Source organism: Malaya genurostris, chromosome 2 (assembly GCF_030247185.1).
Source record: "Malaya genurostris strain Urasoe2022 chromosome 2, Malgen_1.1, whole genome shotgun sequence".
Taxonomy (NCBI): Eukaryota; Metazoa; Arthropoda; class Insecta; order Diptera; family Culicidae; genus Malaya; species Malaya genurostris.
In genome coordinates this window covers 121,719,457-121,747,313 of record NC_080571.1, presented here as the reverse complement: position 1 = coordinate 121,747,313, position 27,857 = coordinate 121,719,457, and the positions used below count along the sequence as shown (strand labels likewise).

At 36.7% G+C, this 27,857-nt stretch overlaps 1 protein-coding gene across 3 annotated transcripts; it reads left to right on the top strand.

Annotated features, from left to right (window-relative positions):
• Nucleotides 1–4,041: 4,041 nt before the first annotated feature.
• LOC131429795 (ubiquitin-conjugating enzyme E2-17 kDa) lies at nt 4,042–27,490 on the top strand. Of its 3 annotated transcripts, none has more exons than XM_058594163.1 (5): nt 4,042–4,119; nt 4,184–4,261; nt 4,325–4,562; nt 26,513–26,798; nt 26,867–27,490. In XM_058594163.1, exons 3-5 carry the CDS (start codon nt 4,519–4,521, stop codon nt 26,990–26,992), a joined length of 456 nt encoding a protein of 151 aa, XP_058450146.1. In that variant the 5' UTR covers nt 4,042–4,119; nt 4,184–4,261; nt 4,325–4,518; the 3' UTR covers nt 26,993–27,490. The 3 variants fall into 3 exon arrangements, with proteins under 3 accessions (XP_058450146.1, XP_058450148.1, XP_058450147.1); XM_058594165.1 differs by having other exon boundaries at nt 4,057–4,119; nt 4,315–4,562; XM_058594164.1 differs by having other exon boundaries at nt 4,060–4,261; nt 4,315–4,562.
• Nucleotides 27,491–27,857: the final 367 nt, after the last annotated feature.

The window sequence follows — 27,857 nt, the reverse complement described above, 5'->3', positions numbered from 1 at the left end:
CGTATCGAACGCAGTTTACTCGGTCCTCGCCGATTATCCGCCAACCGAACGGTTCGAATCAGATTGCTTCGCCAAACACCGAGCACAGAACACCTTCGCATTAACCGAGGGAATAGTTTTCGAAACTATCGCATGCTTACGCTCGGTGAACATTTTTGAGTAAATTTCCAGAAGCATCGGCGTTCGGTTCGCAATTTACCACCACTGGCTACGATAGCACTTGCTGAAGCACCCTATCCTTGCCACCGAGCTGAGGTCAGGGATGCCAGGTCATTTTTTCAAAAATCTGTGATCAAATCCAAAACCAGTCTGTGAAAATCTGTGATCGTTTTCCGTACCGCAATAGCAGTTGAAAATCAATTTGCTGACCAAAAAAAAAAAACAAAAAGGTCTCACTGCCAACACGCTCTGAACCTTTTGCCTCTACCGCTCTGTGTACTTTTTAGTGCTAAACTGTGCTCGATTTCCAAAATCTGTGAAAATCTGTGATTTATTCAAGAATCTGTGATCATTTTCAGAAATCTGTGAAAATCTGTGTCATTTTGAAAATCTGTGCAGAAAATTCAAAATCTGTGAAACACAGATTAATCTGTGAACCTGACATCCCCAGGGATGATGATCGAAATCAATGTCAAAATCGAAATCAAAATAAAAAAAAACGTCTAACTACCAACACGCTCTGTACCTTTTTCCTGTACCGATCTGTACTTTTTGGTGCTAAACTGTGCTTGATTTCAAAAATCTATGAAAATCTGTGATCATTTTCAAAAATCTGTGAAAATCTGTGTCATTTTTAAAATCTGTGAAACACAGATTAATCTGTGAACCTGGCAGCCCTGGTAGCAACTAGCTTAAAGCGTTGTCAGAAACGATCTCTTTTCACTTTTTCAAACTGTCGCATCAAAACAGGGGTACGGGCTAGGCCAACTTGTTCAATCCATGACGATTCGTTTGTATGATACCTAGGGGTATTATTATTTGTATTTGGTACCATTTCGAAATTGTGATCATCAGTAGTAATGATGACCACATCTAACCAAAACACAAATTATTCACTTTCTAATTTGGCATATTATCGATCGCTGAAATTGAATCGCCATCTAAAACAACTTCGAAAAAGAGTGAATGTCATTAATCTTTTTTGAATTTAAAAACGTAAATAAACAAACTTGATTTGCACCGTAGCAACTAGCTTGCTGTGTTGCCAGAAACTATCTTTTTTGACATTTCAAAGCTGTCTGGAATTGAGGATTGGACTAGGCCAGCTTTTTTATTCAATGAACCAAACATTGATCTTTGTATAATCGATAAGACCTTGTAGTTGATCCCCAAACCCAATCTACGAAATTATGCACATTAGGCTTGAACTCAATACTGAAATCCCGAGTAATTAGCATATTTTTTGTATTTTTCGCATGGGACTATCGTACGATATGCCCTAATGAATTGTTGGTACGAGAAAAGGAAGAAGGGCGAATGTAACATTGACAGTAAATGGAGAAAAGTTTTTTATTTCACTTATCTTTCCCGCTCCACCAGCAATGGCTACGTGGTGTTTTGCACATTCGACAAGAGACATTAAATGACAAGTGTTTCACCGAGTTTCAGTAAAAGCTAACACACTGTTCGAAATCTCGGCAAACGGATTTGCTTACTTCGATATATTTGTTGTTTACTGACAAGCTCAGCATAATATTTTTCCAAACTTCGGCAGAAGAACGCGCTTTACCGAAATATCAGAATATTACATTAACGAATTTCGAAAAAGAGCATAAGGATTATTGAACAATCAGTAAAATGTGTTGCCAATCTAATTCGGTATTTCATTATGCCGAGTTCAAGAATCTGTTTTAAGTGTGTGGAACACTGGGGGCAAAACTTACGCAACCGAATGGAATAACAGTTTCGCCCTTTATAGTTCTTTGCATTAATATGAATTTTTATAGCAAAATTGTGGGATTTTGAAGCATTTGTTGGTAGGAGAAAGAAACTTGATTCGTTTACTTTTGTAAGATTCCCCCTTTTTTTGAAAAAACAGCTGATTTTATAGATCCATTCGGTACTTGTGATTAGGGCATATCGTACACTCAAAATAATAATCATGTTATAGTTACGTGAAAAGTTATGTGAATATTTTCCACCCTACTTTTCACGTAGGTTTTAATGGACTGGCATTTAAAAACTGCTTAATGCATAATCCAGTAAAAGCTACGTGTTTCATAAGTAAAATATAATGTACTGCTCATATCACATTTACCTATCAGTTCATAATCAAATTTATATACTGGTTGAAGTCAAAAGGAAGATTTCAGATTTTTATATAAATCTAGGAAATGAAAAATGCCATGAAAAATAAAACATTTATTTCAGAAAATTAGCATAGAATTTTAACGGGTGAAAATAAAAAGCAACTAATAACGTCGTGGGATCTCGAATCGACAAACCTCCAGAAATCATTTTGTTGTCACTGCCATCCAACCGAAGCTGAAGTCGAGATCCGAGAACTTCCACAACACTACCGATGCAGGTTGAGGTCGAATTACATGGTTCCAGTGTCTCTAGCTTCATACCGAATTTGAACTCGTTTTTCGGTGGACCAACGGCCTGTTTGAAGCATTCGGTAGGATCGGGCACATTTCCGGACTCACACTGGCACTCGGTCCAGTCGAACACATGGAAACTTTCATACTGGAATGGTCCGGTCGATGTAGTAAAAAATTGTAATTAAATAACATTTCTCGCAAATATTTACACTACTTACACTTCGAGGGCCACTGTTCGCCATTTTCAAAGCCGATTTTTTCACACTGGAAATTCACGTAGATTGTTTGACGCTTGGTCAATTCACGTAAACCTTATGTGATGACTCTATTCATTTTAGGGGATGTTCGTTTAACATTCAATTTCGTCACGTAAAACATTCAATTTGACATTTGAAACCAGTTTACGTGATTTTTCAAGTGAATCGAACGTGAATTTTTATTTGAGTGTACGATAGGCCCTGCGAACGTTACAAAATATTATGATCAGTTCTCGTCTCTACAATCTTCATTTACACAAAAATCGGTATAATCATGTAGATAGAAGCCCAATCTACGAAATTATCAGTAATAAGTATTAATTCCATATTAAAAACTCGAGTAATAAGCATTATTTTTCTTAACTATGCCCTAATCGCAAGTTAGTACCGCAATGTGCTATTATACGTCAAACCTGATAGTAACGCATAGATGCCAGATAGTTTCATATAAAATCTGTATTATCTGAACACAAAATCTGTATTTATCTGATTTATCTGATTCACAATTGAATGGAAATTTATACAATGAAATTATATTGAGAGAATGTTATTGCAGGAATTTATGATTTTAGAATGAGAAAGTCAATGAGTGTTCAATATCCATATCTCACTCTAACAAGACGAAATTAAATGTTCTTAATTTTGTCTTCGCAAATCGTGGAACCTTGTCATGTCATTTAACACTCATTCTGATAAAATTTCATAATGCTCAATTCAAATTTGTCTTTGTTTCAACTATAAATATCGTTATAACTCAGAGCTGATTATCGATTACCAACTGCAAATGAGAGCCTCTCTTTGTTTACTTTCTCTTTTGATTATTACGGAGCCAATATTGCAAATTCTCTAAAGTTTCCAATATAAATCAAAAGCTTGTAGTTTTACCTTGAAAGTTTTGCGAAGAGTAAAGCGTTAAATATATAATCAGTTCGGTAGATCGCGAAAGAAAAAGTAAACAAAGAGAAACTGTCATTCGCAGTTAGGCCCTTTTGTCGTGGGACGGTCGAAACCACTTTCACTGAAACGTCACGGAACTGAACCGAACTAAAAGATGTAAATAGTCGTTAAATCTGTATTAAATTTGGGAAATCTGTACTCTGTATGAAATATGTATACGCATGTAAAAATCGGTATATTACTGATAAATCTGTATAAATGGCATCTCTTCTTAGTAAACTTAGTTTGACAGCGATCGTGTTTCCCGCAGGGATTTGAACTATTTTTTCTTCATTCTGGTTATATGGGTGGTGAACTGGTGAGCCGAAGGTAGCAAGAGCTGATATAGAAACGTCATTTGTTGCGTATTTTTCAACAGTACGGTACTGCAAACTTTATTTCCAGAATTTCCTAATTTTAAAATATTCACAACTCTTTGTGGAATAGATGACTCTCAAAATGTGCTGATATTGTTTGCGTAAAGGTGATTGCTTTGCGCTAAACCTATATATTGCTGCTAGAAAGGTATGAGAAACAATTTACGGTGCCTTGTGCAAAGTAGAAAAAGCTTAGGTCAGATTCTTTCAGTGTGTGCGAGTTGAGGAGCAAAGCCAAAAATTACATAAAGAAAAAGAAATTTAATATCATTTGCGAACGTTTTTGGAACAAAAGGATCATCAGCTGAGCAACTTTGGTCGAGTAACAGAATATCATTTTCATTCGATTAAACCAACCAGGGATAGTTCCAGAACTAGTCGACAGTAGCTGCTAGGAAAAACAAAATGTCAACTCCAGCTCGCAGACGTCTAATGAGAGATTTCAAAAGGTAAGTTTTTCTTTAATCCGACGACTTGGTAAACCAACTATTTTTTTGCGGAAGTGAAATTGTTTTCAAATAGATTTTGGTCTGAACAAACAAAAACAAAAGCCTCGTAATCCTACGATCATGACAAGTCGTTTTCCGCAAATATGGCAATGACCACTAAAAGATGACTACATCCTAACGATCAAACACTAATAGTGTTTTTTTTCATCACATTGTTCAGAGCCATATACTACACATCGCAAAAGCATACATTCGACCTTGTATTCATTCGTATTTTACCCATAGGAAGTGCTGCCAAATAACAATACAGAAAGGATAAACAGCGATAACCTGGGAAGCTAACTATTACACCCATGGGTATTTTTAACGTTTGCATTGATGATGGAGATCACGGATAAATGCATGGCTTGGTTGTTTTTTTTAATCATAAAAAACACAATGTTTTTCTAATTTGCACTTGTTTTTCTAATTAGTCGTTCGATGTTCGAATATGGATTCAGGTTTTTTATAGTATATTTTGCGATTGTCGTAGATATGTGATGAAGATAATGTTTTTTACTTTACTACCAAAGTCTACAGCAAAAACAATTCTTAAACCAATAATTGAAACTTCATTTCTTATACAACAGACGACTAAAATTATGCAAAACAGACCTTCCGGAGATTTTTGTTCACCTCTTAGGGCCAGAAAAACTTTTTGACCCTTTCTTCGGGGTCGAGATTCGAACCCAAGAGGGCTGCATGAAAAGCATCTACTAGCCCATCACGCTATACCAGTCTCCACTTATGGAGAATTTTCTTTTTGTAAAAGGAGAAAGTATCATGCTTGTTGTACACAAAAACTTTGTGTTTCTAAAAAATCATTCCAACACAATTTCTTATTTTATTTTTTCATATCAAACTTGATATCGACTACGCAGACTGTCAATAAAAACACAGTGATACAGAATGCATCGGCTAAAGTCATATGGATAATGGTCTTCTTGTTCTCATGGCCCTCTAAATCTAAATCAAATGCAAAATCACATGTGTGTATAGAGAAGCTTAGATGCAGACAAGCGATGTGTAAAATTAAAGTTTATTTATATTCTTATAACGTTATCCTTCAAAGCGTTACTTGAAAGACGCTGCTTTAATGGATTCTTTCGTATGAATGTAATTAGTGTTAAAACAACGTGCACATCTCACGCATGACAATCTAAAAATTGTTTTCATAAAACCTGGCAAGTAAAATGGAATTGCTTATTTAAGACCAGTCGCATAACGAACTTGCAAGACTAGTTGAGCGAAAAAACAGAAGTACTCTTTTTAAACTTAGGGGAGATGGATAAATCATTGTTGTAAATACCAAAGCTAGTAGCATCGTTAGATCGTTACCCGTCAATGTAGCACATTCTCTCAAAACCAGCATTCTGAGACTCATTTGAAAGAATCATTTGTTTCTTTGGACCAGCAAAACTTTCTGACCCTATGTGCAGGGGTTGAGAATCGATTCCAGGTGCGCTGTGTAAAAGGCATCGATTAACCCATCACACTATACGCTTCTCCAATTATTTGATTAATAGAGTCACCACGTTATTTTGCGGATTACTCGACTTTCAATTGACATAATGTCATAAAATCAAACACAATATTTTTGCTTCAGTGCCCAGAAGTGGTTTGTTTACATATCCATTCCTATTTAATTAGGTTTTACCGGCCCATTATCACGACGTCATCTTGTTAAGATCAAAATTGAAGCTTCAAAATCAGTTGATTGCATTGTAAATAAACAACCAGTAATGCAATTTAATATAGCACCAGTGAAAAGTTGAGAGGCCGCCATTTTGTAGCTTCTACTCCGCTCCGATGGTGCTGAGAATTACCACTGAAAATTTCCTAAATTTGACTTTCTAAAATCGTCCAAAAGCAAAATCGTAAGCGATAACACCGAATATGGCTTCAGTGAAGCCTGAAAACCTCAGATCCCAAAGTATCCTAGGAAACCGTCAGAATGCGAACACGAAAACAACTAGGCTGCAATCGAAGAGCGGAGGAACGAATAACAAAACTCAGCCGAAAATCACCAACCCTGCATTGTCCAAGCCTACATCATTGGTACTAGAACTCATCGACACTAACAAAGCCTTCCCGAACCATCCCTCTCAAGTCGGAAAACTCTTGAAGCAAAAAGGATGTAACAGCTTTACCGAAATCTCCCTTCAGATTCAAGATAACCGTTACCGACGACCAAACAATCCGAAGGCTTAAACTGGACGAGAGCAACCTCAGAATCTATGAACCAGTATACAAACACAAAACCATCATCTTCGTCCGAGGTGTTCCCTTGAATTTTGAGATGGAAGAAATGAAGGAGAACATGGAGGCAAATCTCCCCGTTATAGACGTACAGCGTATAAAAAAACGTAATACAAATAAGGATCTGATTGACACGTTCAACATAAAAGTGACGTTAGATGGAGAAGAAATTTCCGATAGGATTATAATCTATGGCTGTAGTTTCCGAGCTGAACTCTATATTTTCCCAATCAGGCAATGTCAAAATTGCTGGAGGTATGGTCACAGTGCTAAATTTTGCACCTCTAGAACACGCTGTGCCGCATGTGGAAGAGGCCACGACGTAAAAGTTTGCAATGAAGACGCAAAATGCCCCAACTGCGGGAGGACACACAGAGCTAATGACATAGAATGCCCTGAAATGCATCGACAAAAGCGAATTCGATCCACAATGAGAGAAAAACAAATTACCTTTACTCAAGCGGAAACATTGTATCCCAAGCTGGAAAACCGGTTTGACATACTAAATGAAGAACCTGAGGGAGACCCGTTCCCAGAACTCAATACGAAATACAAGAAACCAACTCGAAACTCAACAAAACAGAAAATTTACCCCGACAGCCAATTCGTTCCCAATCAAGAACAAGAACTCAATACAAAAGACAACGGCCCGAATACAGCCTCTTTCTCCCACCCCAATACTAATACCTGCAGCTGTTCGGCAAATCCCTTCAGGGCTACCGACTTCGAGCGATTGATTCACTGGCTCAGACAGGAATTCTTAGCTGAAGCAAGAGTCAAACGATGGATGATGGGATTAAAAAATCTTCATAATAAAATTGTTCAAAGAATTCAAACAGCGGACACCGAGCTTGCTAGAGATCAATTACTCATAGAAATCGGCCACGACGTGCAAGAGATCCTGGACGAAAACAACTCTCACCCAGAACAAGAAATCAGATCAAACCCCTACACCAGGGATTCCCAAAGTGGTCGATATAGACCCCTTGGGTTCGATATCCTTTTTACGGGGGTCGACGTAAACATAAACTGACTATGGGGGTCTACGAGGTCTAAAAATCGACCCCCTATTGTTTGATATAAGTTGTTATTTGAAATATTTACGCTAAGAATGTTGCGTTTATTTGACTATCCGCAGAAATTGGTAAGTATTTTACAAGCAAGCAAGCAAGAAATTGAATTTTTAAAGGAATTTGTTGATGGGGGGCTGAGACCTAAATTAATTTTAGTAAAGGGGTCCATGACCTAAAATAGTTTGGGAACCCCTGCCCTACACGCACAGTGGTGTGTAAGATGCTCAAAATTCTGCAACACAACATACAGAGTCTCCGGTCAATGGATACACGAGTGGAACTTAGTCACTACCTCGAAGAAAGCGATACAAAAATATGACTGCTGCAGGAAATATGGGCAAAAAAAAACGAACACTTCAGATTACCCCACTACAGATTAGAATCAACCAGAAGAAACCAAGGCTATGGTGGCGTTGGAATACTCGTCCACCAATCACTCGACTATGAAAAACTCACGTTCGATGATCTACTTCCAATTGCAGTAGTTAGAGTCAAAATAGTAAAAGGATTCGATCCAATTTCTGTGATCTCAGTGTATGTCCCTCCAGGACACGACATTTGTTTACAAGCAATACCCAAAATAAAGGAGTTGTTCGCTCAAGCAGACAACATAGAAGGAGAGACCATCATCGGAGGCGACTTCAATGGACACCACCACACTTGGGACCCTCGATCAGCCCCATGTTCGAAAGAAAACGCTGTTAATGCTGAACTAGAGTCTTTCAAATACGTCCTCCTGAATGACGGGTCGCCCACTTGCATGTCGACGATTAACAACAACAGCACTGCAATCGATCTCACTTTAGCGACATCCGGTCTAGCAACGAAAACGTCATGGGAAGTAATTCCCCATGAATTTGGAAGTAACAACTTGGCCATAATGATGGGGATAAGTAGCGACATCCCAATTATATCAGGAGCGAAAACCATTATCAACAAACAGAAGGTCGCAATTGAAATCAACAAACTTAAACCGCAGTATCTGTACAATCCCGACGAAATGCAAAGCGTCTTCGAAGAAAGCATAAAAAAAGCTAGCTTTGTCGTAAAGAACAAGAAGGCGAATTACTTAAAACGATGGTGGTCCAAGGAGATTAATGCTGACGAATTAATGTCACACTTCTACGACAACAAACTCAAATGGGTAAATATACCGATGTCCGAAATCCTTCCAGATCTCGAAGGTTACGAGATGGCTCTTTCAATCGAAGAAACATTTGGAGCTCTACAAAAAAGAAAAAAGCACTCCGCACCAGGAGAGGACGGCATGTCGTACGACATATTGTAACAACTCAGATTGGACATGCAGCTAAAAATCTGCGAGCTCCTAAATGACGTATTCGTAAGGGAAAACATTCCCGAAAGATGGCGCACAACGCTCATCAAACCCATACTTGAAACCAAATGGGATTTACTAGAGCCAAGCTCATATCGGCCCATCGCCCTCATAAACGTCTGCCTCAAACTCATAAATTCTGTAGTGAACGGAAGACTGATTGAGATAGCCGAGATAAGGAAGATTCATCCTCCACTTTCGTTCGGTTTCCGGAAAAATTGCTCCGCTCAAAGCTGCGTGAATTACGTTGTAAACAAAATCAAGGACATCCAACAAGCCGGTGGACATCCCATTGTCATCTTCTTAGACATGTCGTAGGCTTTCGACTCCGTAAACCTCCAGAAACTTCTACTCGCCCTCGAAGAATTGAAAATTCCGGATAAACTAATTTCTTGGATTTTCACCTATCTCAGTCGTCGACGACTGGTTCTCAATACGGCAGAGGGTGACGCCTGTAGACATGTTAGCGAAGGGCTCCCACAAGGTTGTCCGCTCTCTCCTATTTTGTTCAATTTCTACACATGCAATCTGCACAAAATTAAACTTGACGGTTGCGAGCTGATCCAGTTTGCTGACAACTTTGCAGTAATAGCTACAGGCAAGGATCCGGAAGAAGCAGCTGACAAAGCGAACCAGTATCTATCTCTTCTACACACCGCTCTAGATTCGCTGGACCTCAAATTAAACGTTCCCAAAACCGCCGCAATAGCTTTCACGAGAAAAGACATAAGCGGGGTAAGAATCAAAATCGGACAAGAGAGAATAGATCTGAGCAACACTCACAAATACCTAGGACACACAGTCAACAAACCCTAACACGCCGCAAACACATAGAGGGGATTAGCACCAAAGCAGCAGAGAAACTAAAAATAGTTAAACTGCTAGGCAAAAGGAACAGCAATGCCAACCCGAGCACCCTTATTAAGGTTGGTAACGCCATCGTTCGTAGCAGACTGGAATACAGAGCACAAATTTACGGTAGTGCCGCCAAAACAAACCTCCAGAAACTCCAAACTGTACATAACACCTACCTCCGATATGCTATGCGCTTCATGAAGACAACCCCGATTCTCGTCATACTCGCCGAAACCGGACAGATTCCCTTGGACATTCGACGAGAGCTGCTAACTCTGAAAGAAGTCCTGAAGAGCTCTTTTCACAGTAGTCAACTCCAAGAATTCATCGAACGAGCCGTCCTAGGAAACTCTGTAAACGGCACTTTTCTAACAGAAACAGCTGCAAAATAAAACTATAATATGCCAGATGCACCCGAAAGAGCCCTCATTAGCGTACTACGGCAGACTCCAATACTCCGACCGAAATCTATCCAGATACATCGTGCTGAACCTCAAAGAGGAGAACGAGGGAAAAGATAAACACAGCAAAGAATTCTGGAAACAGAAATTTCTGGAAGTTAAGGATCTTTACTACCGAGAATACAATCACCTTTACACAGATGCCTCCAAAACGTCGTCAGGAACAGCACTGGCAGTTTATGATGCCTCAGAAAACCAAACAATCTCCGAGAAAATCAACCCGAATTACTCCATCACAAACGCTGAGTTGTTGGCAATCTTAACAGCGGTAAGAATAATCCAAACGAAGTCTTATAAGAAGGCTGTCATATTCACTGACTCGCGAGGGGCTTGCCAAACTATTCTGAACAAAACAAAAAGCGAAGAAAACTATTTAGCATGGCAAATCCGAAAACACTGAAAGAGATTAAAACGCAAACCATATTACTGCAATGGATACCGAGCCATCAGAGCATCAAGGAAAACGAAATCGCCGATGAAGCAGCAGTTAGTGCAACTCTAGGGCCACAATCTGTGTTTAACACTCTCACCCTATCGGACGCTATCGGTCTGGCCAAGTCAGAAATCACCGAAGACTGGAAAATAGTTTATAAAACCACCTCAGAAGAAAAAGGAATATGGAACTTCATCCTAATGAAGGAACCACCTGGAATCATTTGGTTTCACGGACTAGATTTAAACACAGAAGAAAAAATCACCATAAGCCGTATTAGATCTGGACACACGAATACAAAAGCCAGAAGACACCAATGGGGAATCGAATCCGACGGTGACTGCGACTATTGCAATGAACCAGAAGACATCAATCATCTTCTATATTACTGCCCGAAATACAACGTTGAGAGATCCGAGTTCGATACCCTGGAATATTGCAAGCCACTTACAACCATACTCAAGGAGAATAACGAAATCGAACTAAAACAAATAGTATCATTCCTCAAAGCTACAAATCTACACATTTGAATCCATACAAGATTACACCCACAAACACTTCCAAAATATCACAACACCAAGACAACCGTAAAGGCGAGATGGACCGTGATCGGTCTTAGCCGTCCCCAGGACAACACAAAAAAAAATTACAAATTTTTTGACCGATTCTTTCACAATAACTTGTCGGTTTACCTAAAATACAGCAGACAAGGTTTGGGGCATCAAGTTTAAGTTATTTTCACAATTTGAGAGTCGCGATGTGTATTAAAACATCGCAGGGTTTGGGGCCCGAAACCCGAGGGGATCAACGTAATTTTACCTCCCTCCAGACTGGCTAAGACCATGGTCGGTCCATCTTGCCATCGTTGTGTAGTTAGTAATATATTGAAGTCTTTTTTTATGCGAGTTCACGTACCGTATAAAAAAAACGCATAACTCTGAAAATTTGCATAAAAAAACCGCATAACTCTGAAACTTCGCATAAAAAAACCGCATAACTCTGAAAATTCTCATAAAAAAGTCGCATAAAAAAACCGCATAAAAAAAACCTCTGTGTAATTTGTTACACGTTTTCTTATTTTCGGTGGTCGAATTAGGTGTTATATATGAATGTCATTTGTTTTTAGAAATCGTACTATTTGTTCCATTTCTTCTTCTTTTCCTAAAACCAAACGAAAGACTTGGAATCAGCTGCTTGATTGTCGCTATTTTCGTAAGCCGGTCTTTCATAACGGAGTTTTGATGAGCTTGATTTCTACGTTCATCAGGGCAATGGGCCGCATGTTGTTTGGGTCTGTTCGTGCACCTTTTTTTCGGGATCGGTCTAACTTCCGTAATTCACCAGGATTCAGGTATTTTTCCAGATACGAATACTCTGCTTAACATTTCAAAAAATGTTCCTTTCATTTCCGAGTTGACATCTTTGAGTACTCTATATGAGAGTCCATTAGGTCCAGGAGCGGAGTGATCTTTTCTGCTTTTGAGTACAGTTAGCAACTCTTCGTCTTTTATCACCATCTCGTATCCTTCCAGATCTTTCTCGACGATCGTTCCAGGTAGCTGAATTTATCGCAACTTATTACTGAAATAGAGACTCATGAATTTTTTGCCATCCTTTCCGTTAGATCGATCAGTTGTTTGTGTTTTCCAGTGAGACAGTTGTCTACTCCTTTTACGAGATTCCAAAGCTGCCTTCTAGGCGTGGTTTCGTCAATTTTCCCGGTCAGTTATCTTATGTAGCTCCGTTTCGTCTTTCTTACCTCCTTTTTAAAACGTGCTCTTTGTTTTTTAAGCTGTAAAAAATTCAATAGCGATTACTCACGGTTGTATTTCCGTAGCACTTCCCTTTTGATCTCGTAAAGTTTTCCAATTTCTCCAGTCCATCAGGTTTTTAGAAAGTTTATCTTCTTATTTTTAAATGTGTAGGTGGAATCGTTTATTGCATCTTGCAATATCGATACCATTTCTTCTGGACTGTAAATGAACTGAGGTCGTATCGTGTTTAGTCGTTTCGTAAGATTGGTTGTGTTAATTTTGGTGACGGTTCGAAAGTTTCTTGGGACGATATCGGTGATGTCGATTCGGATAACCATATGATTGCTGTTTTACTCTTCCTCCTGCACCATCCAAGTTGTTTTCCGCGCTAATCCGGTTGTTGTTAGTGTGAGATCGATAGCAGAATCTCTACCACCTGGAGAATTTATCATCGTTGGGCTTCCATCATTGAGAAGTATAAGATTGGACTCGTCGATAAGGCCTCGTAAAGTTTTTACACTAATGCATGCGTTGTATTCTGGGCTCCAGAATGGATGGTGTGCGTTAAAGTATGCTTTGAATGTTATGTTGATAAATGCTTACAGTTTTAGTGTTCATTATTGTTATGAGTAGTGTCATTATGAGGTCCTATTTGATAACCTTCAGAAATGATTCTTTGTAAGTCCATGCTGACCTCGATTAGGAGCTGGTCCGTTTCTATTTTTGATCTCTCTTGTTGAATTTCCTGGTTGAGCTTGCACTGCAGTTCGATCAATGGTTTTAGCCAGGGTTGAACTTGAGAATAATGCAGTAATTCTTGTCTCAATTGCGCTAGGAACCTTTCCAGTTCTGTGGTCCTGATCGGGTTTGTTCTTCACTCATTGTCTCTTTTTCGATCGCTCGCAGAATTTTGCGAACCTAGTACTTCGGCAGTGTCTTCCATGCTTTTGCTTTTATCTGTTCCTTTCGACTTGTTCCGACCTATCAAGTTCTGAGCGATTCTTTAAAATTATCGGTTTTGCCCATCTCCGATATACACACAGACATTTTTCGATCTCTTCGAGCTGAGTCGAATGATGTGTAACACTAGGTTTTCTCTGAATAAAAGTTGGACTTTCCAGCAATTCTTTACCCCTTCCTTAATTCCGAAATTTAATTTAGGCTGGTTTGGCAATTCATCCGCTTCTTCCAGTGCCGCAAAACGGTTTTGAATTTTCGGGTAATTTTTTTCAGCTTCTGCATAAGGGATTTGTTTGATTTGCATTTCCTTTACGATCTTCGTCTTTCTTTCTGTTCCCGGACATGTTCTGCTGTTTGATGCATGTTCTTGTTTACAGTTAACGCAGCACGGGGGACTATTGCAATCAGATTCGTTGTCATGTCCTTCTCCGCACTTTTCGCATTTCGCTTTACCGATACATCTGGTACTTTTGTGGCCAAACTTCCAACATAACGAGCATTGTTTTACCGGAAAAATGTATAGATTCGATCTGAAGTTTACTCCATAGATTTTGACGGATTTGGGAACTTCTTTCCCTTATACTGTTACTTTAACGTTTCCTGTCGGCGTTAGTTTTCCTTGATGGTCTTTTCTCTGAAAATTGTTAAGTTCATCGCTTCAATATTACTTTGAGCCAGTTCAGTTACGTCTATTTTCCCATCCAGTTCTAACTTGAATCTGAACATGCAAATTTTCGTAATTTCTTTATATCTCTTAAAACCAGCTTCGATTAAAAACTTTCCAACTATTGCTGGATCAGGAGGAATAGGGCTCTAGATAAATGACATCCGTGATTTTCGCAGTGTCTGTAATCGTTTCAGTTCTTAGACCTTTCCCCACTGGTTGGATCAGTAATTTGGATCGCTTTGTCAATTCAATCCTTTACAACCGACACTTTTCACAACCCGAATATCATTGTATCGCATTTCGGAATCTGATGTCGTTTCACAACAGAAATTTGGGGCTGCTGATAATTGATGACAATTTAACGACTTGAACCGCCTAGCAAAAATATTTTTTTTTTCACTTCTTTCGTTTTTTTTGTGTCTACTCGATTTTTTCAATAGGGGCCATTTTGAATAACGCGGAAGGTCAGAGTTTGAGCTTGAGCGACCACCCCTGGTTGCTGCTCCATTACTGATCGGGATTAGCTGGAATTACAGGGAATTTCTAGATGATCCAACCTGGGAGGGGTAAATCATCCTTCAATGTACATCTTCTGGTAACCCCTGAATTCATTGATCAGTACCGGCGCCGGCCAGGCCCGAACGTAGATCGTCTAAGGAATGGGAAGGGATATTAGTCCAACACTTGTTGTTACTAGAGGCCGTAAATACTACTGCGCACTCCACAAGTGTCACGGGAGAAGGATATTTGTTAGTAAAATTTCAGTATTGGTATTATTCGCGCGCGACTCAGTATGTTCCGGTTTCAAAATGCTCGGATGCACCACTAAACTCACTGACTTCCCGAGTAAACGTTTGAATAATATCCTATATTGACGTCCCGGGAAGTCTTGATTCACAGCTCTTATTCGAGGAAACTGAGGAAAAATTTGCAGTTATATTGGTTCATCTGGGCAGCCGGCTACCGAAAAAAATATTAATTTATTGTTTGAAATATTAATATGAAGTGTTTTTTTACTATGTATTATCAACGTATTATCAACGGATTTGCGCAATAGTTGATTTTTATCTTTCAATTTATAATTCTAAAAGACAATCAATAACATGAAAAAAGAAAACATTCCAAATAAAACTTTTCTCCGAAGCTAGACGGAAATTGATAGGTTGAATGAAGAGACAATTTAGTAAAATAGAGTAATCAGAAGTGAAACATTGAAAATATCTGATAACTGAAAGGAAAAAACTCCTACGATTGTCGCCTTTTACGACATGGAAGCAGGAACCCACTTTGCCAGTCAAATATAATTTTTGGCAGTTTGCGAATTAGTCTTCATTGATAATTTTTTTTCTGAAGAAACCCAAATATTTATTTGGAAAATTATCTGAAAAACAAGACATGATTTCGAATCAACCTCAGGATTTTTCACAACAAGAATGAGAATGATTTTTTTTGACAGCCGCTGGTGGTTTGTTTACAGTTTAAATAACCTCACAAAGTTCAACGAATGAACATTATTTGACAGGTATTATATTTTTTATCGTGACATCACAAATGAACAACAATTTGTCCTTGACAGTTCAATGGTACTGTTTACAAACAAGCTGATACTTCCCGGGTTGACGCTTCAATGCATAGGACGCTGGTCTTACAAGCCAGTTGTCGTAAGTTCGAGCCCCGACCTGGAAGGATTCTTAGTGTCAGTAGGATCCATAGATCCAGTAGGTCATGCAATGATTCTGTACACTATGAATCGGCTGCGAAGTCTGTTTAAACCACCCCGGTGGTGCGATTGTCATCTGCATACAATTGGCTTGAAGCCGAAATTTTTGGTTCTTTTGGTTCTAGTTCGCTGTCAAATGCTGTGTTTCAGCAGTGTTCACATCTTTCTTCATGCGGTTGCACCAACATAAGGAAATGATTTCGATGGAATATAATTAAACTGTAACAAACCACTTTTTTTCTTACTCAAAAAGAGGTCAAATTACTTGTTTTGCAGAGAATACTAGACTAGAGTTATATTTATATTGGGTTTGACAAAATTAACTTTTGGCAACAGTTTAATATCGGATGCGCACGATACGCTTCGCATTTTGTTTCCTCTTGTTTGAATTCTCAGTGATAGAGTGGTAAAATTGAGTTTCAAGTAATTAGGGTATTTAACATCAGTGAATTAAAAGTATTGCTGTGTTGTCAGTATCGTCGGTAACAATGTTATATTTTATTTTTCGGGTCATCTTTTCAAAATTATCAATTTCAATAAGATTTAAGTTCAATTTGTTTTTAAGTCCTGTCAATGCGGAAAGTATACGAGTACATTTAACAATCACTGGATGATACAAAGAGAAAGCCTGAAATCACGAAGTGTGATATGGACGAGAATATTGATTATGTTGGTTGAGAATAGCACCGAATCTTTGGATACTTCCGTATGTTATTATTTTTCTCAAATAGAATATGTTGAATACTTAGTTAATAAAGCTGCAAAAATTAATTACCCAAAATTGAGTGTTTTAGAAAAATTTTATTAAGCTGTTTCAAGGGGCAAATGACTCTTAACTCTAGACAATCTCATACTAATAAACTCATTCCATTCCAAAATAATCTTCTCTAATCTCATTTAATCCCAACTAGTCTAGATAAGTTTGGGTAATTTTAAGGTAATCCAACCTAGTTTTGCCCCATCTTGTTTGAAGTGTATCTGTCATTCGAGTTCGCAAACAGAGATGCCATTTATACAGATTTATCTGTATTATACAGATTTTTACATGCTCATACAGAACAGACATCCAAGCTAGTATAAAACTTTTCCAAAATTTTATTTGATTAGAGAATACAGATAAATACAGATTTTTTATACAAAGCAATACAGATTTTCTATGAAAATATCTGGCATCTCTCCTCGCAAAAAAGTGTATGACAAGTAGACAAAGAGTTGACCTGCATCAGGCCCTGTCAGCTTGGAGCGAAATCTATCTTCAGTTTAACAACGCCATCGTGCGGTATCACATTCAACATATCATGTCAATTGTATAGGTGCGCAGTGCTGCTAATTTGGCGCGCACGAATTTGATATTTCCTTCCTCTACTTCTGTGTACGAGATTCGATGAGGGCACCATGCTCACAAAAAAGGATGTTGCCAATGATTTGTTCGGGAAATGTGAGAGCTGGATATCTTATTAATATGATGTCTTTGCCTGCGTTGAGCAGTTGCAAAAAGTAAGAAAAAACAGAAAAGAAACAAATACTACGTTGACAGCTTCTTATGTCAAAATAATGCTTTTCCAGATCTCGGCTAAACTTTTCTAATCCCATTCTAATCCAGCAAGATCCCTGCTAAACCTTTTTACTCCCGGTAAAACTTGTTTGAGTTCAGACAAAGTTTAGAGTGATTTGCCCCTTGAGCTGTTTCAACTAAACGTTTTCTTCAAAACAAACATCTGATCAAAATGAATCCAGAGCTATATTTTTGACCGATATAACATTTGTCTTATTTTTTTTCAAATGATAAATAATTGCATGTTATAAGGGGAGAAAGTTTTCAGAATGAATAATTATCTCTACTGGCAACAGTGATCCCGAGGCATTTATTATTTACAGCAGGGACCAACCGGAATAAGAAGAGAAATATTTTTCTGGAAAAAGAAGCCAGTTGTCTGGTCCTGTCCTAGGGATAAATATAAACAGAAAACTCGTATGCTTTTGCAAAAATGTCGTCGGCTTGAATTACGGGTAACAAGCATGGAAGAATTGATTAAACAAACTAGGGATAAAGACATGTTATCCCAATCAGCTGCTGAACATCTCAGTGTTGTAAGTTCATGTTCATGTTTTTATTTTCGATTATTCATCCATGCAAAATTTGAAATGCTCTACTTTTACCGAAATCAGTCCAAATGGATCATGATCCGAGAACTTTCGAACAAAAAAACCAATACAAAATGCGTCGGTTTCAGGAACCAGCTTCCATAGCAGGGGGTGGTTTAAACAGAAAGGCCAAATTCCACAAAAGGAATGTAATGCCAAGACTTTATACAAAGTCGAGAATCACATCTCAAACAATCATCTTGAAACTTCACAACTTACCACTTTTTTTTAATAAATCTCTGAAACGAACCGTATCGAATCGTTAACAAATGTTTTGAAACTCTAATTAGGCGATACGGAACGTGAACGGTCTCATCCAAAAAACAAAAAAGTCTGTTTACAAACAGTACCGCTGAACTGTCAAAATGTGTTCATCCGATTGAGGTTAGCATTTTCGACATTTTTGAGTTAGTTTGACGAATGAATTACGGGTTTGTTCAGTAGAATTTGAAGAAGATAAGATAACTCTTATATATCCCATACAAAAGTACTCGCATATCAATCCCAACTAGTGCAAACAGCATTAAGGTAACTAAGATTTAATGTTTTGTAGCACAAAAAATAAGTAAAATTAGAATCATCTTTTTCTCAACTTGGCGAATATTCAAGTATGGGCAGTATCAATGAGTAAAGACTTGTAATATTCTTGTTAAAGAAATTCAAAAAGATTAATAGCATACATCAATTTTTCATTTGTATTAAAAAGACTGCTTTGGATGAAAGGCTGAAAATGGGTTGCACTCAGCCGAGTATACAACTTTGTTAATGTCCTAGGGCAGAGCATCGATTACCTTAAATTTCATAGTAATCAATTGCATTGAAGTAGATATTAGAGGCAGTTTGGCGTGTCCCGTAAATGTCATAAATTTATTTGGCATAACTTTTGTTTGGCATAAATCAGTGTGGCATAATGTCGTTTGGAATAAAATAAAAAGACATACTGTTTCATTTGTCATAATTTCAATTGTGCACATTTTCTTTAAGTTCGCTTTGTTCTGGGAGTACTTTAAAAGGTTGAAAGCACTTGGATTATAGGTTTTCCGATTGTGCTTGTGCTCTGACATGGTCTGATCAAGTAAAATCCAAACTAAGTGTAACAAGAACATTAAATAGTTATGCAGTACCAATTTGATCAAATCGCTTCAAGAGATTCGGAATAAAACTCTGAAAGTTATCTTAAAGCGGCCTCCTCGGATTAGTACAAATGAGTTTCATATACTCTCATATATAGTATTATTACATGCAATATCATAGTATCAAAGTTAAACTCAAGATAAGGTTTATCTGTGATTTTACATGTGTCATTTGAATAGGACCCCTCTATGAACTCAGTTCACCGTTAGCTTCAGTTCAATTATCATTTGCATCAAAACAACGCACGTGTAATCGCTTCGTGCGTTGTAACTATGACAATATTCGTTTATATATTAACATCAAGTTACAATATGAGATTGTGAGATTTTTCCGCGTATCCAGTGATTCGCTTAGTTAGTTTTTTACCGAAGGATCAATCAAATTACACTGTTACTGAGTTAACTGGTTTTCGGTTACTGATTCAACATTTCTCTATCAAAATATATGAAATCTTCTTATGAATCGATTCACTGATACAAATAAAAAAAGTACGGGTGTGTAATGTCAGAGACATAACTGGATGTCGTGAATACGAATAAAACTGACACTCTTTCTTTATACTTTCGAATATCAATTAGTTGATCGATTGTGTGAATTTCCTCTTTTTACTACTAGAATTTGAACTAGATACACCTAAACTAAAGTACAAAGTAGACATTAAGGTGAAATGTAGCGGAATGCGAAAATCGCGTTTTTGATCAATTATTCAAAAACTAGACCGATTTTCGAAAAACCAAAAACATTTAAGTTTTCGAAATCAAGTTTATCATAACTAAGTATTCTTAGAATTTTGAAATTTTGCTTTGCCGAGCCGTAATTGGTTTTTGAAATGTATAAACGGTAACTGTTCCGTTCCACGGGGATGATTTTAGAACTAAAAAGTAGTGTTTGTAGCAGAATTTCACAAAGAATCTGAAAATGCAACTCAAAATTATAAAATTTTAGCTAAAACAACCGAAATTTAAAAAAGTTTTCATAAACTTTTCCGCATTTTTTTTTATTGCTTGCGCGCTGCTGTTTCGTATTGAGGTGGTGTGAGAAATGCACGGTGGGCACGGTGGCATTATATCGTGAGCAAAAATTACATGTAAAATTATGACGCGAATTTATGCAGTATTGGGTTTTGTGTTGAAATAAAAACGAGTTGAATACAATAAAATGGGTATTGTAAGAAATTGTTTATTTTTAAGTAACTGTAATTTATAATGCTAATAATGTCCAATTCTGTTGAGTTCAATGCATGATATCGTATAACAGGTATTATTTTAGATTGTAGCAATTTTTATAGCAAAACTATAATTTCATCATTGACAAGCTACTGAATGAAATACAAACCAAGTATTATCGTGATATAAACAATGTGATGAACATTGATAAACAACAGACATATACATGGTTAGCAAGTTGGTTAATACATATACATATAACCTCATGTTAGTCATTCATAGTTACTCATGATTTATAGCTCTAGTGTAAGAATAATCACTAACAATAACGATTGAATTAGCATATATTCAAAGTGTGAAGGATTCAAAATCCATTACGTCCAGTCTTTTTTACAAGCCAATATAACGAGAGGTAAACCCACTGCGCTCAATCATTGAAAAAAGTTCTTGTTTCTATGTGTCCGTTTTTCTTGGTATGCTTTGTGCGACGGTTCGTTCAACTGAAGCGGATAAAATTTTGTGCGCATTTTATGACGCTACATTTCACCTTAAACATTCTGACACACAATTAAATATTACGAAATAACCAGTATAGTTCATTATGATAAAATAATAGTGGTTCTGAAAGGAGCCTTTCATTAATGGCTTCTAAGTCGGTGCTATGCATTTTATATAGCAAATCAGCAGAATGTTCTACTACAAACTACAAGTGGTTGAAAAATGGGCAGTATAGTCAAGAAAATTTCGCATGATTCTTTGGGTGTACAATTATTGTTCTGAATAGCAACATACAGAATTTTGATGTCAATTTTTTTTTCGGATTTAAATATTTCAGTGAAAAAAGTTATCCAATTTCCGTACGAGATCTGGCATTCAGAAGGGCCAAATTGTGTAATTCTGTAAGATATTAAACAATGTGGCGAATTTTGCATTGCGAAAATTGCACAAAGCTAATCAAAATACCATGAAAACTGGCTCTGTGACCTGAGTGTTTGAGGTTGTACACCTTGCAAAAGGTCTACTGTCATTGCCGACTGCTCCTCCTGACGACCGAAGTCCAAATGAGAAGACGACCCGAGCGTTTCATGCTTTATACTTGGTTTGTTCTTACTGATGTTGGTGGGAGAACTTCACCTCGACATCCAGTTCCGTCTGTCGCAATAGAAGAAACGAACAGTCTTTGAATAAATCAAAGAATACCTTTTATATTTGTTCAGTATGTTCTGATATGTACCTGACTACCTCAAAACCGTCGTCCGGATGCAAATAAAGCAAGCAAGTGTTATGAATTTATCTCATTATTTCCAAAAGTTCCAGAAAACTTTGGTTTTCAATTATTTATGGTTTTCTCACACTGTTGAAAATTTAATCACAAATTTCTGATCATATTTCCGATAGCTTGTAGAAAAAAATATATTGTTGGGATAAGTACATCAAAAGATATTCGTGGTAAAGTTCTGCCCATTCTTGTACAGGGTAAATTTTGAAAAAGCCACACTTAGTAAAGTAAGTCGTATTCACGACAAAAGAACCGATTTGAAGAATTCTGGAATTAGGAACTGGACCTGAACTCAAGAACTAAACTCAGAACTTAGAACAGACTTAGAATTCAGTTGGATTTTAGTTCTAGAACTACAATTTCGAAACTGAAATCAGTTCCGAAATCTTTTTCCAGAATCTAGTCCAGCACGCAGGCTCTGAATTCTAACCCCATATTCCGGAACTAAGCTCTGAAACTTGAAGACGAATTCTCGCCACGACTACCAAAATGGGTTGTATAGGGTACAGTAAAGTAAAATTTCGCATGATTATTTTAGAGTATTATTATGATTCTAAAAAGAACCGAATAGAAGAATTCTGGAATAAAGAACTGGACCTGAGTTCAAGAACTAAATGTAGAACTAAGAGCAGACTCAGAATTTAGTTGCAATTCTAGAACTACAATTTCGAAACTGAAATCAGTTCCGGAATATAGTTCCAGAATCCCATTTTCAGAATGCGAATGAAATTTGCGACCTGAGCGTTTGAGGTTTCAACCACGCAGAAGGTGCACTCTCCGTCGCTGCTCGACGACCGGAAAGCAATTGATAAATCATTCTCACGACGTCTGCTTGCATCCAACACACAAAAAGAAACGATCGATTTTCGACCACGGATCCCCTTTTATATGCATTCAGATGAAGATATGTGCCTGACTACCTCAAAATCGTCGTCCTTGCGCGAAAAAGCCAAGCAAAAGTAAAGAGTTTTCCGCGTTGTTTTCAAAATTTTAGAAACCCTAATTTTTGAATTGTTTGTGGTTATCTCACACTGTTCAAAATATTATCCTAAATTCCTGATTATATTGCTGATGAAATGGTTAAACAATTATGTTGCTGCCGTTAATACAAGTCGAGATATTCACGATTAAGTTCTGCCCATTCTTCCATATTACTAATTTTGAAAAGGCACCCCATAGTAAAGTAAGTCGTATTCACGACAAAAAATTATCATTGTAAAATTAAATCGTTTTATTTCTCCAGGTTTATATCTTGAGGTTGTTCGTATCTAAAATTGTATATTTTAAGTAACTTTGAAATCATTATCAGTCACAATACAAAAACTGTGGGAAGGGCTAAAAAAATCAATTATTATGAAAGAATTCATTTGTCAATTTTACCATTCGCAAACAATCTAAGCGGTTGAACTAGATTAAGTTTCTAATTGGTCACTTGAATTCGTGCATTCACTATCATGTTTTTTTTTGTTTTTATTAATTTTGAATTGTTTCATTTTTAATGTACCTGTGCTCGGTCGTATCTTTCATACAACCCTGTAATTTTATGTGAATTTTCTAAGTTCAGCGGATTTTTTTGTGAATTTTCAGAGCTATGCAGTTTTCTTGTTTCGCCTTAGAAATGCACGAAACGTCGAGATCTAGTGTTATCTCGGAAAAAGATGAGTAGGTCAAAGACATAACTGGGTTGACGTGAATACATTGGCTCGCTGAAACTCAAACTGTGCTCTCATAAAACACGATATCAACTCCGGTGAACGACAAATTCATGTTAAAATTTTTAGAATTGTAATAAGTTGTAATTGATAACACACAACCAAATAATAGAAATAGTTCCTCATAATAAACATATAAACTAAAGTTGTTTTGCGAATCAGTGGAAATAATCTGTGAAGAATAATACATAAATAGAATCTAGAATCGTGACCTCTATCATTAATATAATTTCGTTAATGTTTGACTTACTGCATTTTTAATGTAATGCAATCCCGGGTTGTCGGTTCGATGTATAGAGTGCCGATCTTAGAAGCCAGTTGCCGTATGCTTAACTCCCGATCTGGAAGAGGTCTTAGTGTCAATAGCATCGTAGTACTAGCTATTCCATGATTATGTACGCTAAGAATCGACTACGAAGTCTGATGAATCCGAGTTTTCAATTTTCGCCTAATACTTCAATAAAGATATTGCATTAGGATGCATTTATAGTGTTGCTAAGGTGAAATTAAAATTCACTGCGGCATGGCACAGGGTTTCATCAATCTTTATTTTCGAAATATACAGATTTTTTATTTTTAATACTTGGCATTTTGGTTTCGGCCCCATGTAAAGACATTTTCAAAAATTTTATTGTTGATTGATTCCGCAATTTTCAGGAATTTCGATTGTTGATGAATTTCTTGAAAACACAATATTTCATTATAAACTACCAGAGAAGATTCTGATTGCATGAACCGAATATAATCATTAAAAATTCTTTTTTTTGTCACGGAATATTTCGAAACGACAACAGTTGAATAATTTTCATGGATTTTTGGTAAACATTTATAGCTCTTAAAAGAGCCGATTCGTAGAATATTCTTCGTCGTTTTTCATTTTTCGGTGCATTTTGCTCCATTGAAAACGACCGTCAGCTACATGCCTTGTTTGAAGCGAAACTCACACTACGAACGACGCACAAAACAAATCCGTCCCGCAGCAGAACTGCTCTCAGTGTGGATTGATTGAATACTGAAGCAATTTTTGGGTTCTTATTTGCACTCGTTTGATGCAAAGTTCTAACGGGGCACTACAATGTAAATTTCCACTTCCGATTTGCATATTTCAACAGATGTCAGTTTTATAGCTCTTTTGTAAACATTTAAAGCCCTTAGAAGGACTGATTTGTAGTATTTACTCCGTCGAGTATTGTATTTACTCCGTACTTGTTCCAATGCTAACAACCAACAGCTGAATGCTTATGTAATAGCTCTTGTTTAAAGCGAAACTCATACTGCGAATAAGCACTGTGTGAACGCAAACGGTGTACCAAGGCAATATGCAAAATGCCGATTTACTAATACCGAAAGATGGAGAATATCATAGTAATATTGATATCATCTCTCTCGGACATACAACGCAGGAACACCGGAATTTTCCTTTCCCATTCAAAACTGAAACCTGGAACAGAATTCTTGATTCTGTATCTGGAACTGGAACAACCGAAATGAAGTGGTTAAGATGCATTTGCTTCACTTGTCAGCTGCGCAGGCTAGAATGGTATATAAGTGTGAACCTTTTATACTTACCAAGTACATAACGCAGTAATGAAGTAATCAAAACCGTCGTCACGGGTATGAGAAAGGCAAACACCTGTCATGAATTTTTCTCTTTGATGCACGTTGATACCAAACATTTCAGAAAACATTAATTTTGAATTATTTGTGATTGTCATAAAACTGAAATTTCATCTTTTTAATTGATGATCATATTTCCGATGGCTTGTAGCAAAAATTATGTAGATACGTTAGATACAACAAAAGATATTCACTTCCAAAAACTTATCACTCTTCAAGAGGGTAAATTTCGAAAAGGTGCCCCAAAGTAAATTGAGCCGTATTCCCGTCAAAAAAAGTTTTGTTCGACTACTGGGGACTCTAGGTTTAAAAAAAAATTACGAGATACCACCAGATTTCGGTGTTTCATGAATTTTTAAGACATCTGCCAAAAAAATTGTTCCTCAGTTTTGCAGTTGTTTTATACGATTGTTCGTAGAAGTATATCTTGGAGCTAATTGTAACTGGAACTGTTGATGGAATGTAACATGAGAGTACTATTTCGAAATACCATTGAATTCCATTAATATTACATTCGGCAATATACGAAGTGTAACAGAAATTCAATATGGGACCACCATTTGAACCTACATCGCTTAGAAACGTGAGTGAGATCCATTTTGGAATATATGATAACTATTTCCGATGCTTCCAGAATCGGGAACCGGGAATCAGGATAGCCAGTAGTTTATTTTATTTGTCCACTGATAATTGCTACCGATTAGAATAGTCACGAGGTCAGTTTAGAATTTTTTTATGTTTTTGTTTCGCCATTTTAAGTGAGGGTATCAAATTTTCAACACACTTTGCCCTATAATTCCTAAACCGGAAGTCGCATCCGGATGAAACTTTGGAGTTTTGTATAGGACTATCAGACCTTTCATTTGACTATAATTTTGATAAAATCGGTCACGCTATCTCTGAGCAAAGCGATGCAATAATTAGAAATTGTAATTGTTACACTGATCACTCCTCCGGAATCGGAAGTCGGATTAAAATGAAATTCAGGAACTTTGTATAAGACATATAAGGTATAAACGTTTCATTTTAATCTAACTTTGTGAGAATCTTCCTGTATGAGAAAGGTAAAAAAACGTTTGGGATACCGTTGAATGTGATCCTGTGTGGTCATGATTCAATTGAGAAAAATATCACTCTCGATATATTTCTCTGTTGAAATAAAACTATATTTATGTATCAAATGAGAAACCTTATTGATTAACTGAAAAGAAAATCCGATTTAGTCTCAGACATTTAAGCATTAGAAGAATCTTTTGGGTAATCTGGCTTCTAGTTATTTTTAGGATACGGAAAATAACAACAGAATGTACAGAAAAGATGTTTGTTGAATTTATTTTTAGACTCCAGGAAGATCCACCGACCGGCGTTTCCGGAGCCCCTACAGATAACAACATTATGATATGGAATGCTGTGATTTTCGGCCCTCACGATACACCTTTTGAAGATGGTACCTTTAAGCTGACGATAGAGTTCACTGAAGAGTATCCAAACAAGCCACCAACAGTTCGCTTCGTGTCGAAAATGTTCCACCCGAACGTATATGCCGATGGAGGTATTTGTTTGGATATTTTACAAAACAGATGGAGTCCTACGTACGATGTGTCAGCAATTCTGACCTCGATACAGGTATGTAACTAAACAAAATATGTTCAGCGTTCTTCTTCATTTTACACATGTGTTTCTTTTGATTGCAGTCATTACTTAGCGATCCTAATCCAAATTCACCTGCGAATTCGATGGCAGCACAACTTTACAAGGAGAATCGTCGAGAGTATGAAAAGCGAGTGAAAGCCTGTGTCGAGCAAAGTTTCATCGACTAGCCCTATTTTCTCAAGATCTGTTCCGTTTATCGGTGTAGTTTTCCTCTTGAAACAAATTCGCGTTACCTATTCCATCTTGTTTTCTTCTCAAATCACATTTCAGTACACCCTGTCTTCAGTTAAAATTTCTGACTATTAAATGCGCTATAAAAATCTGTGAATGTACGTGCTGTACTATACACAATTACTTGCGTACAGAAGCTATTGAGTAGCTGGTAGTGATAAACACATTGTAACTGTCAGAATTCGTAAAGCTAGCCACAAAAGATAAATAACCACAAGTACTAACAAAGAATTATTCACATCATACACTTAAAAGGAACATTCTGCTGCAAACAATGTGTTTCTTGGATGATTCTGTTTCGGAAAAAATGAAACAAACATGATTCACAAGAACAAGTCAAATGTTGATATGGACAACAAAACAGACTAAAATGGATTTAAATATTGATCAAATGAATAAATAAAAGTTCTTAACTTCGTAACTTGGGATATATATATATATATATATATATATATATATATATATATATATATATATATATATATATATATATATATATATATATATATATATATATATATATATATATATATATATATATATATATATATATATATATATATATATATATATATATATATATATATATATATATATATATATATATATATATATATATATATATATATATATATATATAAACATTCACAATTATTCACGCGAGTTGAGAAAGAATAATTTAAAAAATTAACAAAACCCAATTAAATATATTCGTGTACCAATGGAAATTGCGCGTCGAACAGTAAAAATCAAGAATGCAAATTTAATTTAAACTATGGAAGGTATTTAAAAGAGAAATAA